The sequence below is a fragment of the Topomyia yanbarensis genome, chromosome 1 (assembly GCF_030247195.1).
Source record: "Topomyia yanbarensis strain Yona2022 chromosome 1, ASM3024719v1, whole genome shotgun sequence".
In the NCBI taxonomy this organism is placed as follows: Eukaryota; Metazoa; Arthropoda; class Insecta; order Diptera; family Culicidae; genus Topomyia; species Topomyia yanbarensis.
The window spans coordinates 214260365-214275964 of record NC_080670.1 but is presented as its reverse complement, the minus strand read 5'-3'; the positions used below and the strand labels follow the sequence as shown (position 1 = coordinate 214275964).

General features: G+C 32.7%; 1 protein-coding gene across 2 annotated transcripts in view; it reads left to right on the top strand.

Moving 5' to 3' along the window:
- The window catches only part of LOC131692182 (uncharacterized), a 143327-nt gene that overhangs the window by 7742 nt on the left and 119985 nt on the right, over positions 1 to 15600 (top strand). For both annotated transcript variants that reach the window (XM_058979062.1, XM_058979072.1), the window contains exon 2: positions 615 to 868. In XM_058979062.1, the coding sequence (XP_058835045.1) occupies positions 684 to 868 (185 nt within the window). In that variant the 5' untranslated portion in view covers positions 615 to 683. The remainder of the gene's footprint in view (positions 1 to 614; positions 869 to 15600) is intronic.

Here is a 15600-nt window from a genome sequence, read left to right as displayed (position 1 = left end):
ATACAACCAAAACAACCGGAACAATCGACCCCCACAACCCATCAATTTGGGAAGCTGCAAACTTGAAGCACTAATTGCACAACGGCGCGGCCCTGCCGGACCTCCAACCACCAACCAAAGGCCATTTGCATCGATTCGCGCTTCCATCATCATCATCATCATCATCATCACCATCCATCGAACTGTTTCGTAACAGTTTGTCGAACACGATATAAATGGATGAATGAAATTGTGCTGAGCCGAGAAACGCGCTCCACGGCGGGAATGACGTGCGATGCGATCCGCATTAGCCGAACGTCATCACCGCGGTTGTTATTTCTGTTACTCTCGACACCATTATTGTTATAGCGTGCCGCCGCCGGCTCAGATAAATGCGGACAAGCCGGATTAAAACTGCACACGAGCTGACGTCCTTGAAGCTGATGATAATTTTTCGCCGACACTGACTGTCTGAAATTAATAAATTTAATAAAACACATTTTTTGGGCTTGCTTGTTCACCGTCACTCGTAGGTTCCAGATCCTATTGCGCTAGGCAAAAAGCGGCACTTAGTCGTCAAGTTCTGTGCACGAAGTGCTCAAATCGTTTCTTTGTTCGAATTTGTTCGCAAACAGGGTTCGTCCAGAGCGTGCAAATCTTGACGGCGGTTGAAGTCTAACACCTCAAAAGCTACGACCATCACAATGCCCCTGCTTCGGTGGCGGTCATCCAAGATGTTGAAGAAGTTTCTGTTGATCCTGCTGAGTGGGGTGCTGACGCTGCTGACCACGGCCAGGGCTAAACCGACGCTCAGTTTCCAGCTGTCCCAGATACCGGGATTTACGCAGATTGTAGAGAGGAGACAGCAGGAGGCGATGAAGAGCTACAGGTGAGAGTTGCTTTTATATTATTATTCTTTTGAGATAATGAAATTTACCTAGTTGGTAGAAATAAAGTTATTTCCATTTCATAGACAACAGATTTTGTATCATTATTCATTGATTAATTGTACTTCCAACGGGTGTGGAAGTTTATTGTATTTGCCAAAATTTCTCGTTCAAAACAATCGAATGTCGTTTTTACTTGAGGATTGAACTCTGTTTAGCGTTAACTCAACGCAGTTCTACCAAGAACGTTTGCTTAACGCTGGTAACCTGCTTTCGTTTCAGGGCTTTCAAGCAAAAACGATAATTAAGTGTCATACCCCCCGCAAAAACCAACATTCGATAATCGTCCAACCGGATCGAAGCAACCGTTGTAATTCAAAGCCATCAAAAAAAACAAAACATTCCATCCTCCCTCGAAATTAATTTATGCGACGAAAGCACTTCACGATTATTCGCTTATAAACACAATTGGTCGAGATCAGCAGCTTGGCTCCGTTGGAGGAGACCTATCGAAAGTGTCCGGATAAAAAATGCCGCGAGACGATCCATTAAAACATTTAACAGCACTCGGAAGAAAACCGCGAAAAAAACCATTCGTTTTGTGTAACAATCATCCAACAACGAAAGTAAACAATGAGTAAGACGACGTCTGTTTATTAGTTTTGCCTCTGCTCTTGCAGGTTTAGTGCCGTGCACCTAAACCCAACACTTTACGGCGGCGTTTCGGTTCGACTATAAAAGCAAGCGGAAAGGTGATTGAAGAAAAAAAAATTGCAAAAGGAAACGGATGGGAAGACATATTTTTAGCTCGAGCTTAGAGTGCAGAAAATTGCAAAAAAAATCACGAACGAACCGTTTGACCGGCAGACATGAGTCGGGTGAAAGCTCGGTAAAATGTTCAACATAACCCTTGAGCATAAGGTATACATAATGGGTTCATTGATCATGCTGCATACGGGGCAAATGGGCGTTCGTGCGAATTGCTCTCGATCACCAGACAGTGCCAGCGAACTGACATCATTCATCGTTTTTACTGTTGGAATTTAATAAAGAACCCAATCACTTTTCCCTTTCTTACTGCAGGCTATGCCTGAATTGGTCTTTTCATTATTACTTTGATGTAGAAAGAAACATTTGAGCTAGACAGGTTCCATCATGTCCGTTGGTTTTAAACTAACCCCATCATGAACCAGTGCCCGGACTATATATAAACTGATTACTTAATTTTCGCCATAATTTTGATTACTCAATCTGCTCAGGCGCGAAGTGACTTGTATGATGGTTTAAGCGACAAACTCACTACAGACTTAATTACCTAATGTGAACCTATCGTGGTTTCGCACCTTCATCTCCATCTCGAGCAGGCGATGGAGGAAAAGCAAACGATGCATAAAATTTGTGATTAGAACGTACGGTGTAATTTTTATTACGCCTTAAACCAATTTATTGAGAAATGATACAGCTCTTTCGTAATGTTTGTAACTATGGAAAAATAATAAGGAATACATTTAAAGCTGAAAACGGAAGATAGCTCACAAGCTGCTCGGCTCTTAAACACTTAAAACGTCTAAAAAATTGCAAAAATTGAAAATAAATATTAGAGATAGTTTAGTTCTTGTATAAATGAAACATTCAGGGATTTCCTCTCGGGTATTGCTAACGGTATCGTATTGTTAAACTGCTGTTTATCTTCCTTTTCCTACCTTTGTGGATCTGTACCATGACTTTCTATGCTCAGACCACGCTGTGTCCCTACGAAAACTAGATCGCAACATGTCGGTTCAGCATACGGGTCTTCCGGCATATATTCCGAAGACAAAGACGGCAAAACAACATTTTTCAGTTTTGAGTATTGGATACTGACACCCTGTTAGAGTTCTTCTGAAATCCTTCTTGGGATAACGATAGAAACCTACGACAGGAAACGAGACATTGCATGTCCATGATACTATTGAACCAAATCTAACGTCATTTCAACATTTCGGTTCAGGTTTCAATTTATTTTGAGTTAAAACAATGAAACGTCTTGTATAACACGTATATAAAGTTCAAAAGGTACCTAACAAAAGCGGCAACCGGAGCTTGTACAAGGAAACTGTACCGGAGGTGGAAGCGGAATATATCAAAATTCACTACAAAATCCTTGTTTGGCAAGCGATCCGCATATGTGGCATTTTCGTCAAAAAATTTTTTTCGAGTTTACATCAAATCTCGACGTTTCATGCAGTTTAAAGTCATTTGGCATCAAAAATACAAAGTCGATTTTGAAATTTTCCTTTACTCCCCCCTTTGAACAAAAATCGTCAAAAAAAGTCAATTTTCGTTAAAAAAAAATTTTCGAGATAGCATCAAATTTTGATGCCTTATGCATTTTAAAGTCATTTGGCATCAATAATACCTGTTCGATTTGGAAATTTCCCCTCCTTTGAACAAAAAAGTCGATTTTCGTCAAAAAAATTTTTTCGAGTTTACATCAAATCTCGACGTTTCATGCAGTTTAAAGTCATTTGGCATCAAAAATACAAAGTCGATTTTGAAATTTTCCTTTACTCCCCCCTTTGAACAAAAATCGTCAAAAAAAGTCAATTTTCGTTAAAAAATTTTTTTCGAGATTGCATCAAATTTTGATGCCTTATGCATTTTAAAGTCATTTGGCATCAATAATACCTGTTCGATTTGGAAATTTCCCCTCCTTTGAACAAAAAAAGTCGAAAAAAGTCGATTTTCGTCAAAAAAAAATTTTCGAGTTTGCATCAAATCTCGACGTTTCATGCAGTTTAAAGTCATTTGGCATCAAAAATACAAAGTCGATTTTGAAATTTTCCTTTACTCCCCCCTTTGAACAAAAATCGTCAAAAAAAGTCAATTTTCGTTAAAAAAATTTTTTCGAGATTGCATCAAATTTTGATGCCTTATGCATTTTAAAGTCATTTGGCATCAATAATACCTGTTCGATTTGGAAATTTCCCCTCCTTTGAACAAAAAAAGTCGAAAAAAGTCGATTTTCGTCAAAAAAAAATTTTCGAGTTTGCATCAAATCTCGACGTTTCATGCAGTTTAAAGTCATTTGGCATCAAAAATACAAAGTCGATTTTGAAATTTTCCTTTACTCCCCCCTTTGAACAAAAATCGTCAAAAAGTCAATTTTCGTTAAAAAAATTTTTTTTCGAGATAGCATCAAATTTTGATGCCTTATGCATTTTAAAGTCATTTGGCATCAATAATACCTGTTCGATTTGGAAATTTCCCCTCCTTTGAACAAAAAATGTCGAAAAAAGTCGATTTTCGTCAAAAAAAATTTTTCGGGTTCACATCAAATCTCGACGTTTCATGCAGTTTAAAGTCATTTGGCATCAAAAATACAAAGTCGATTTTGAAATTTTCCTTTACTCCCCCCTTTGAACAAAAATCGTCAAAAAAAGTCAATTTTCGTTAAAAAAAATTTTCGAGATAGCATCAAATTTTGATGCCTTATGCATTTTAAAGTCATTTGGCATCAATAATACCTGTTCGATTTGGAAATTTCCCCTCCTTTGAACAAAAAAGTCGATTTTCGTCAAAAAATTTTTTTCGAGTTTACATCAAATCTCGACGTTTCATGCAGTTTAAAGTCATTTGGCATCGAAAATACAAAGTCGATTTTGAAATTTTCCTTTACTCCCCCCTTTGAACAAAAATCGTCAAAAAAGTCAATTTTCGTTAAAAATTTTTTTTCGAGATCGCATCAAATTTTGATGCCTTATGCATTTTAAAGTCATTTGGCATCAATAATACCTGTTCGATTTGGAAATTTCCCCTCCTTTGAACAAAAAAGTCGATTTTCGTCAAAAAAATTTTTTCGAGTTTGCATCAAATCTCGACGTTTCATGCAGTTTAAAGTCATTTGGCATCGAAAATACAAAGTCGATTTTGAAATTTTCCTTTACTCCCCCCTTTGAACAAAAATCGTCAAAAAAAGTCAATTTTCGTTAAAAAAAATTTTTCGAGATAGCATCAAATTTTGATGCCTTATGCATTTTAAAGTCATTTGGCATCAATAATACCTGTTCGATTTGGAAATTTCCCCTCCTTTGAACAAAAAAAGTCGAAAAAAGTCGATTTTCGTCAAAAAATTTTTTTCGAGTTTACATCAAATCTCGACGTTTCATGCAGTTTAAAGTCATTTGGCATCAAAAATACAAAGTCGATTTTGAAATTTTCCTTTACTCCCCCCTTTGAACAAAAATCGTCAAAAAAAGTCAATTTTCGTTAAAAAAATTTTTTCGAGATAGCATCAAATTTTGATGCCTTATGCATTTTAAAGTCATTTGGCATCAATAATACCTGTTCGATTTGGAAATTTCCCCTCCTTTGAACAAAAAAAGTCGAAAAAAGTCGATTTTCGTCAAAAATTTTTTTTCGAGTTTACATCAAATCTCGACGTTTCATGCAGTTTAAAGTCATTTGGCATCAAAAATACAAAGTCGATTTTGAAATTTTCCTTTACTCCCCCCTTTGAACAAAAATCGTCAAAAAAAGTCAATTTTCGTTAAAAAAAATTTTTCGAGATAGCATCAAATTTTGATGCCTTATGCATTTTAAAGTCATTTGGCATCAATAATACCTGTTCGATTTGGAAATTTCCCCTCCTTTGAACAAAAAAAGTCGAAAAAAGTCGATTTTCGTCAAAAATTTTTTTTCGAGTTTACATCAAATCTCGACGTTTCATGCAGTTTAAAGTCATTTGGCATCAAAAATACAAAGTCGATTTTGAAATTTTCCTTTACTCCCCCCTTTGAACAAAAATCGTCAAAAAAAGTCAATTTTCGTTAAAAAATTTTTTTCGAGATAGTATCAAATTTTGATGCCTTATGCATTTTAAAGTCATTTGGCATCAATAATACCTGTTCGATTTGGAAATTTCCCCTCCTTTGAACAAAAAAAGTCGAAAAAAGTCGATTTTCGTCAAAATTTTTTTTTCGAGTTTACATCAAATCTCGACGTTTCATGCAGTTTAAAGTCATTTGGCATCAAAAATACAAAGTCGATTTTGAAATTTTCCTTTACTCCCCCCTTTGAACAAAAATCGTCAAAAAGTCAATTTTCGTTAAAAAAATTTTTTCGAGATAGCATCAAATTTTGATGCCTTATGCATTTTAAAGTCATTTGGTATCAATAATACCTGTTCGATTTGGAAATTTCCCCTCCTTTGAACAAAAAAAGTCGAAAAAAGTCGATTTTCGTCAAAAAATTTTTTTCGAGTTTACATCAAATCTCGACGTTTCATGCAGTTTAAAGTCATTTGGCATCAAAAATACAAAGTCGATTTTGAAATTACTCCCCCCTTTGAACAAAAATCGTCAAAAAAAGTCAATTTTCGTTAAAAAAATTTTTTCGAGATAGTATCAAATTTTGATGCCTTATGCATTTTAAAGTCATTTGGCATCAATAATACCTGTTCGATTTGGAAATTTCCCCTCCTTTGAACAAAAAAAGTCGAAAAAAGTCGATCTTCGTCAAAAAATTTTTTTCGAGTTTACATCAAATCTCGACGTTTCATGCAGATTAAAGTCATTTGGCATCAAAAATACAAAGTCGATTTTGAAATTTTCCTTTACTCCCCCCTTTGAACAAAAATCGTCAAAAAAAGTCAATTTTCGTTAAAAAAAAATTTTCGAGATAGCATCAAATTTTGATGCCTTATGCATTTTAAAGTCATTTGGCATCAATAATACCTGTTCGATTTGGAAATTTCCCCTCCTTTGAACAAAAAAAGTCGATTTTCGTCAAAAAAATTTTTTCGAGTTTACATCAAATCTCGACGTTTCATGCAGATTAAAGTCATTTGGCATCAAAAATACAAAGTCGATTTTGAAATTTTCCTTTACTCCCCCCTTTGAACAAAAATCGTCAAAAAAAGTCAATTTTCGTTAAAAAAATTTTTTCGAGATAGCATCAAATTTTGATGCCTTATGCATTTTAAAGTCATTTGGCATCAATAATACCTGTTCGATTTGGAAATTTCCCCTCCTTTGAACAAAAAAAGTCGAAAAAAGTCGATCTTCGTCAAAAATTTTTTTTCGAGTTTACATCAAATCTCGACGTTTCATGCAGATTAAAGTCATTTGGCATCAAAAATACAAAGTCGATTTTGAAATTTTCCTTTACTCCCCCCTTTGAACAAAAATCGTCAAAAAAGTCAATTTTCGTTAAAAATTTTTTTTCGAGATAGCATCAAATTTTGATGCCTTATGCATTTTAAAGTCATTTGGCATCAATAATACCTGTTCGATTTGGAAATTTCCCCTCCTTTGAACAAAAAAAGTCGATTTTCGCCAAAAAATTTTTTTCGAGTTTACATCAAATCTCGACGTTTCATGCAGTTTAAAGTCATTTGGCATCGAAAATACAAAGTCGATTTTGAAATTTTCCTTTACTCCCCCCTTTGAACAAAAATCGTCAAAAAAAGTCAATTTTCGTTAAAAAAAATTTTTCAAGATAGCATCAAATTTTGATGCCTTATGCATTTTAAAGTCATTTGGCATCAATAATACCTGTTCGATTTGGGAAATTTCCCCTCCTTTGAACAAAAAAAGTCGAAAAAAGTCGATTTTCGTCAAAAAATTTTATTCGAGTTTACATCAAATCTCGACGTTTCATGCAGTTTAAAGTCATTTGGCATCAAAAATACAAAGTCGATTTTGAAATTTTCCTTTACTCCCCCCTTTGAACAAAAATCGTCAAAAAAAGTCAATTTTCGTTAAAAAAAAATTTTCGAGATAGCATCAAATTTTGATGCCTTATGCATTTTAAAGTCATTTGGCATCAATAATACCTGTTCGATTTGGAAATTTCCCCTCCTTTGAACAAAAAAAGTCGATTTTCGTCAAAAATTTTTTTTCGAGTTTACATCAAATCTCGACGTTTCATGCAGTTTAAAGTCATTTGGCATCAAAAATACAAAGTCGATTTTGAAATTTTCCTTTACTCCCCCCTTTGAACAAAAATCGTCAAAAAAGTCAATTTTCGCTAAAAATTTTTTTTTCGAGATAACATCAAATTTTGATGCTTTATGCATTTTAAAGTCATTTGGCATCAATAATACCTGTTCGATTTGGAAATTTCCCCTCCTTTGAACAAAAAAAGTCGATTTTCGTCAAAAATTTTTTTTCGAGTTTACATCAAATCTCGACGTTTCATGCAGTTTAAAGTCATTTGGCATCAAAAATACAAAGTCGATTTTGAAATTTTCCTTTACTCCCCCCTTTGAACAAAAATCGTCAAAAAAGTCAATTTTCGTTAAAATTTTTTTTTCGAGATAGCATCAAATTTTGATGCCTTATGCATTTTAAAGTCATTTGGCATCAATAATACCTGTTCGATTTGGAAATTTCCCCTCCTTTGAACAAAAAAAGTCGATTTTCGTCAAAAAATTTTTTTCGAGTTTACATCAAATCTCGACGTTTCATGCAGTTTAAAGTCATTTGGCATCAAAAATACAAAGTCGATTTTGAAATTTTCCTTTACTCCCCCCTTTGAACAAAAATCGTCAAAAAAGTCAATTTTCGTTAAAAATTTTTTTTCGAGATAGCATCAAATTTTGATGCCTTATGCATTTTAAAGTCATTTGGCATCAATAATACCTGTTCGATTTGGAAATTTCCCCTCCTTTGAACAAAAAAAGTCGAAAAAAGTCGATCTTCGTCAAAAAAATTTTTTCGAGTTTACATCAAATCTCGACGTTTCATGCAGATTAAAGTCATTTGGCATCAAAAATACAAAGTCGATTTTGAAATTTTCCTTTACTCCCCCTTTTTTTCGTCAAAAATTTTTTTTCGAGTTTACATCAAATCTCGACGTTTCATGCAGTTTAAAGTCATTTGGCATCAAAAATACAAAGTCGATTTTGAAATTTTCCTTTACTCCCCCCTTTGAACAAAAATCGTCAAAAAAAGCCAATTTTCGTTAAAAAAATTTTTTCGAGATAGCATCAAATTTTGATGCCTTATGCATTTTAAAGTCATTTGGCATCAATAATACCTGTTCGATTTGGAAATTTCCCCTCCTTTGACAAAAAAAGTCAAAAAAAGTCGATCTTCGTCAAAAATTTTTTTTCGAGTTTACATCAAATCTCGACGTTTCATGCAGATTAAAGTCATTTGGCATCAAAAATACAAAGTCGATTTTGAAATTTTCCTTTACTCCCCCCTTTGAACAAAAATCGTCAAAAAAAGTCAATTTTCGTTAAAAAAATTTTTTCGAGATAGCATCAAATTTTGATGCCTTATGCATTTTAAAGTCATTTGGTATCAATAATACCTGTTCGATTTGGAAATTTCCCCTCCTTTGAACAAAAAAAGTCGATTTTCGTCAAAATTTTTTTTTCGAGTTTACATCAAATCTCGACGTTTCATGCAGTTTAAAGTCATTTGGCATCAAAAATACAAAGTCGATTTTGAAATTTTCCTTTACTCCCCCCTTTGAACAAAAATCGTCAAAAAAGTCAATTTTCGTTAAAAAATTTTTTTCGAGATAGCATCAAATTTTGATGCCTTATGCATTTTAAAGTCATTTGGCATCAATAATACCTGTTCGATTTGGAAATTTCCCCTCCTTTGAACAAAAAAAGTCGATTTTCGTCAAAAATTTTTTTTCGAGTTTGCATCAAATCTCGACGTTTCATGCAGATTAAAGTCATTTGGCATCAAAAATACAAAGTCGATTTTGAAATTTTCCTTTACTCCCCCCTTTGAACAAAAATCGTCAAAAAAAGTCAATTTTCGTTAAAAAAATTTTTTCGAGATAACATCAAATTTTGATGCCTTATGCATTTTAAAGTCATTTGGCATCAATAATACCTGTTCGATTTGGAAATTTCCCCTCCTTTGAACAAAAAAAGTCGATTTTCGTCAAAAATTTTTTTTCGAGTTTGCATCAAATCTCGACGTTTCATGCAGATTAAAGTCATTTGGCATCAAAAATACAAAGTCGATTTTGAAATTTTCCTTTACTCCCCCCTTTGAACAAAAATCGTCAAAAAAAGTCAATTTTCGTTAAAAAATTTTTTTCGAGATAGCATCAAATTTTGATGCCTTATGCATTTTAAAGTCATTTGGCATCAATAATACCTGTTCGATTTGGAAATTTCCCCTCCTTTGAACAAAAAAAGTCGATTTTCGTCAAAAAAATTTTTTCGAGTTTACATCAAATCTCGACGTTTCATGCAGTTTAAAGTCATTTGGCATCAAAAATACAAAGTCGATTTTGAAATTTTCCTTTACTCCCCCCTTTGAACAAAAATCGTCAAAAAAGTCAATTTTCGTTAAAAAATTTTTTTCGAGATAGCATCAAATTTTGATGCCTTATGCATTTTAAAGTCATTTGGCATCAATAATACCTGTTCGATTTGGAAATTTCCCCTCCTTTGAACAAAAAAAGTCGATTTTCGTCAAAAATTTTTTTTCGAGTTTGCATCAAATCTCGACGTTTCATGCAGATTAAAGTCATTTGGCATCAAAAATACAAAGTCGATTTTGAAATTTTCCTTTACTCCCCCCTTTGAACAAAAATCGTCAAAAAAAGTCAATTTTCGTTAAAAAAATTTTTTCGAGATAACATCAAATTTTGATGCCTTATGCATTTTAAAGTCATTTGGCATCAATAATACCTGTTCGATTTGGAAATTTCCCCTCCTTTGAACAAAAAAAGTCGAAAAAAGTCGATCTTCGTCAAAAAAATTTTTTCGAGTTTCATCAAATCTCGACGTTTCATGCAGATTAAAGTCATTTGGCATCAAAAATACAAAGTCGATTTTGAAATTTTCCTTTACTCCCCCTTTGAACAAAAATCGTCAAAAAAAGTCAATTTTCGTTAAAAAAATTTTTTCGAGATAGCATCAAATTTTGATGCCTTATGCATTTTAAAGTCATTTGGCATCAATAATACCTGTTCGATTTGGAAATTTCCCCTCCTTTGAACAAAAAAAGTCGATTTTCGTCAAAAAAATTTTTTCGAGTTTACATCAAATCTCGACGTTTCATGCAGTTTAAAGTCATTTGGCATCAAAAATACAAAGTCGATTTTGAAATTTTCCTTTACTCCCCCCTTTGAACAAAAATCGTCAAAAAAGTCAATTTTCGTTAAAAAAATTTTTTCGAGATAGCATCAAATTTTGATGCCTTATGCATTTTAAAGTCATTTGGCATCAATAATACCTGTTCGATTTGGAAATTTCCCCTCCTTTGAACAAAAAAAGTCGATTTTCGTCAAAAATTTTTTTTCGAGTTTACATCAAATCTCGACGTTTCATGCAGATTAAAGTCATTTGGCATCAAAAATACAAAGTCGATTTTGAAATTTTCCTTTACTCCCCCCTTTGAACAAAAATCGTCAAAAAAAGTCAATTTTCGTTAAAAAAATTTTTTCGAGATAACATCAAATTTTGATGCCTTATGCATTTTAAAGTCATTTGGCATCAATAATACCTGTTCGATTTGGAAATTTCCCCTCCTTTGAACAAAAAAAGTCGAAAAAAGTCGATCTTCGTCAAAAAATTTTTTTCGAGTTTCATCAAATCTCGACGTTTCATGCAGATTAAAGTCATTTGGCATCAAAAATACAAAGTCGATTTTGAAATTTTCCTTTACTCCCCCCTTTGAACAAAAATCGTCAAAAAAAGTCAATTTTCGTTAAAAAATTTTTTTCGAGATAGCATCAAATTTTGATGCCTTATGCATTTTAAAGTCATTTGGCATCAATAATACCTGTTCGATTTGGAAATTTCCCCTCCTTTGAACAAAAAAAGTCGATTTTCGTCAAAAATTTTTTTTCGAGTTTACATCAAATCTCGACGTTTCATGCAGATTAAAGTCATTTGGCATCAAAAATACAAAGTCGATTTTGAAATTTTCCTTTACTCCCCCCTTTGAACAAAAATCGTCAAAAAAAGTCAATTTTCGTTAAAAAATTTTTTTCGAGATAACATCAAATTTTGATGCCTTATGCATTTTAAAGTCATTTGGCATCAATAATACCTGTTCGATTTGGAAATTTCCCCTCCTTTGAACAAAAAAAGTCGAAAAAAGTCGATCTTCGTCAAAAAATTTTTTTCGAGTTTACATCAAATCTCGACGTTTCATGCAGATTAAAGTCATTTGGCATCAAAAATACAAAGTCGATTTTGAAATTTTCCTTTACTCCCCCCTTTTTTTCGTCAAAATTTTTTTTTCGAGTTTACATCAAATCTCGACGTTTCATGCAGTTTAAAGTCATTTGGCATCAAAAATACAAAGTCGATTTTGAAATTTTCCTTTACTCCCCCCTTTGAACAAAAATCGTCAAAAAAAGTCAATTTTCGTTAAAAAATTTTTTTCGAGATAACATCAAATTTTGATGCCTTATGCATTTTAAAGTCATTTGGCATCAATAATACCTGTTCGATTTGGAAATTTCCCCTCCTTTGAACAAAAAAAGTCGATTTTCGTCAAAAAATTTTTTTCGAGTTTGCATCAAATCTCGACGTTTCATGCAGATTAAAGTCATTTGGCATCAAAAATACAAAGTCGATTTTGAAATTTTCCTTTACTCCCCCCTTTGAACAAAAATCGTCAAAAAAAGTCAATTTTCGTTAAAAATTTTTTTTCGAGATAGCATCAAATTTTGATGCCTTATGCATTTTAAAGTCATTTGGCATCAATAATACCTGTTCGATTTGGAAATTTCCCCTCCTTTGAACAAAAAAAGTCGATTTTCGTCAAAAAATTTTTTTCGAGTTTACATCAAATCTCGACGTTTCATGCAGTTTAAAGTCATTTGGCATCAAAAATACAAAGTCGATTTTGAAATTTTCCTTTACTCCCCCCTTTGAACAAAAATCGTCAAAAAAGTCAATTTTCGTTAAAAAATTTTTTTCGAGATAGCATCAAATTTTGATGCCTTATGCATTTTAAAGTCATTTGGCATCAATAATACCTGTTCGATTTGGAAATTTCCCCTCCTTTGAACAAAAAAAGTCGATTTTCGTCAAAAATTTTTTTTCGAGTTTGCATCAAATCTCGACGTTTCATGCAGATTAAAGTCATTTGGCATCAAAAATACAAAGTCGATTTTGAAATTTTCCTTTACTCCCCCCTTTGAACAAAAATCGTCAAAAAAAGTCAATTTTCGTTAAAAAAAATTTTTCGAGATAACATCAAATTTTGATGCCTTATGCATTTTAAAGTCATTTGGCATCAATAATACCTGTTCGATTTGGAAATTTCCCCTCCTTTGAACAAAAAAAGTCGAAAAAAGTCGATCTTCGTCAAAAAAATTTTTTCGAGTTTCATCAAATCTCGACGTTTCATGCAGATTAAAGTCATTTGGCATCAAAAATACAAAGTCGATTTTGAAATTTTCCTTTACTCCCCCTTTGAACAAAAATCGTCAAAAAAAGTCAATTTTCGTTAAAAAATTTTTTTCGAGATAGCATCAAATTTTGATGCCTTATGCATTTTAAAGTCATTTGGCATCAATAATACCTGTTCGATTTGGAAATTTCCCCTCCTTTGAACAAAAAAAGTCGATTTTCGTCAAAAAAATTTTTTCGAGTTTACATCAAATCTCGACGTTTCATGCAGTTTAAAGTCATTTGGCATCAAAAATACAAAGTCGATTTTGAAATTTTCCTTTACTCCCCCCTTTGAACAAAAATCGTCAAAAAAGTCAATTTTCGTTAAAAAAATTTTTTCGAGATAGCATCAAATTTTGATGCCTTATGCATTTTAAAGTCATTTGGCATCAATAATACCTGTTCGATTTGGAAATTTCCCCTCCTTTGAACAAAAAAAGTCGATTTTCGTCAAAAATTTTTTTTCGAGTTTACATCAAATCTCGACGTTTCATGCAGATTAAAGTCATTTGGCATCAAAAATACAAAGTCGATTTTGAAATTTTCCTTTACTCCCCCCTTTGAACAAAAATCGTCAAAAAAAGTCAATTTTCGTTAAAAAAATTTTTTCGAGATAACATCAAATTTTGATGCCTTATGCATTTTAAAGTCATTTGGCATCAATAATACCTGTTCGATTTGGAAATTTCCCCTCCTTTGAACAAAAAAAGTCGAAAAAAGTCGATCTTCGTCAAAAAATTTTTTTCGAGTTTCATCAAATCTCGACGTTTCATGCAGATTAAAGTCATTTGGCATCAAAAATACAAAGTCGATTTTGAAATTTTCCTTTACTCCCCCCTTTGAACAAAAATCGTCAAAAAAAGTCAATTTTCGTTAAAAAATTTTTTTCGAGATAGCATCAAATTTTGATGCCTTATGCATTTTAAAGTCATTTGGCATCAATAATACCTGTTCGATTTGGAAATTTCCCCTCCTTTGAACAAAAAAAGTCGATTTTCGTCAAAAATTTTTTTTCGAGTTTACATCAAATCTCGACGTTTCATGCAGATTAAAGTCATTTGGCATCAAAAATACAAAGTCGATTTTGAAATTTTCCTTTACTCCCCCCTTTGAACAAAAATCGTCAAAAAAAGTCAATTTTCGTTAAAAAATTTTTTTCGAGATAACATCAAATTTTGATGCCTTATGCATTTTAAAGTCATTTGGCATCAATAATACCTGTTCGATTTGGAAATTTCCCCTCCTTTGAACAAAAAAAGTCGAAAAAAGTCGATCTTCGTCAAAAAATTTTTTTCGAGTTTACATCAAATCTCGACGTTTCATGCAGATTAAAGTCATTTGGCATCAAAAATACAAAGTCGATTTTGAAATTTTCCTTTACTCCCCCCTTTTTTTCGTCAAAATTTTTTTTTCGAGTTTACATCAAATCTCGACGTTTCATGCAGTTTAAAGTCATTTGGCATCAAAAATACAAAGTCGATTTTGAAATTTTCCTTTACTCCCCCCTTTGAACAAAAATCGTCAAAAAAAGTCAATTTTCGTTAAAAAAATTTTTTTCGAGATAGCATCAAATTTTGATGCCTTATGCATTTTAAAGTCATTTGGCATCAATAATACCTGTTCGATTTGGAAATTTCCCCTCCTTTGAACAAAAAAAGTCGATTTTCGTCAAAAAATTTTTTTCGAGTTTACATCAAATCTCGACGTTTCATGCAGTTTAAAGTCATTTGGCATCAAAAATATAAAGTCGATTTTGAAATTTTCCTTTACTCCCCCCTTTGAACAAAAATCGTCAAAAAAAGTCAATTTTCGTTAAAAAAATTTTTTCGAGATAGCATCAAATTTTGATGCCTTATGCATTTTAAAGTCATTTGGCATCAATAATACCTGTTCGATTTGGAAATTTCCCCTCCTTTGAACAAAAAAAGTCGATTTTCGTCAAAAAATTTTTTTCGAGTTTACATCAAATCTCGACGTTTCATGCAGTTTAAAGTCATTTGGCATCAAAAATATAAAGTCGATTTTGAAATTTTCCTTTACTCCCCCCTTTGAACAAAAATCGTCAAAAAAGTCAATTTTCGCTAAAAATTTTTTTTCGAGATAACGTCAAATTTTGATGCTTTATGCATTTTAAAGTCATTTGGCATCAATAATACCTGTTCGATTTGGAAATTTCCCCTCCTTTGACAAAAAAAGTCGAAAAAAGTCGATCTTCGTCAAAATTTTTTTTTCGAGTTTACATCAAATCTCGACGTTTCATGCAGATTAAAGTCATTTGGCATCAAAAATACAAAGTCGATTTTGAAATTTTCCTTTACTCCCCCCTTTGAACAAAAATCGTCAAAAAAAGTCAATTTTCGTTAAAAA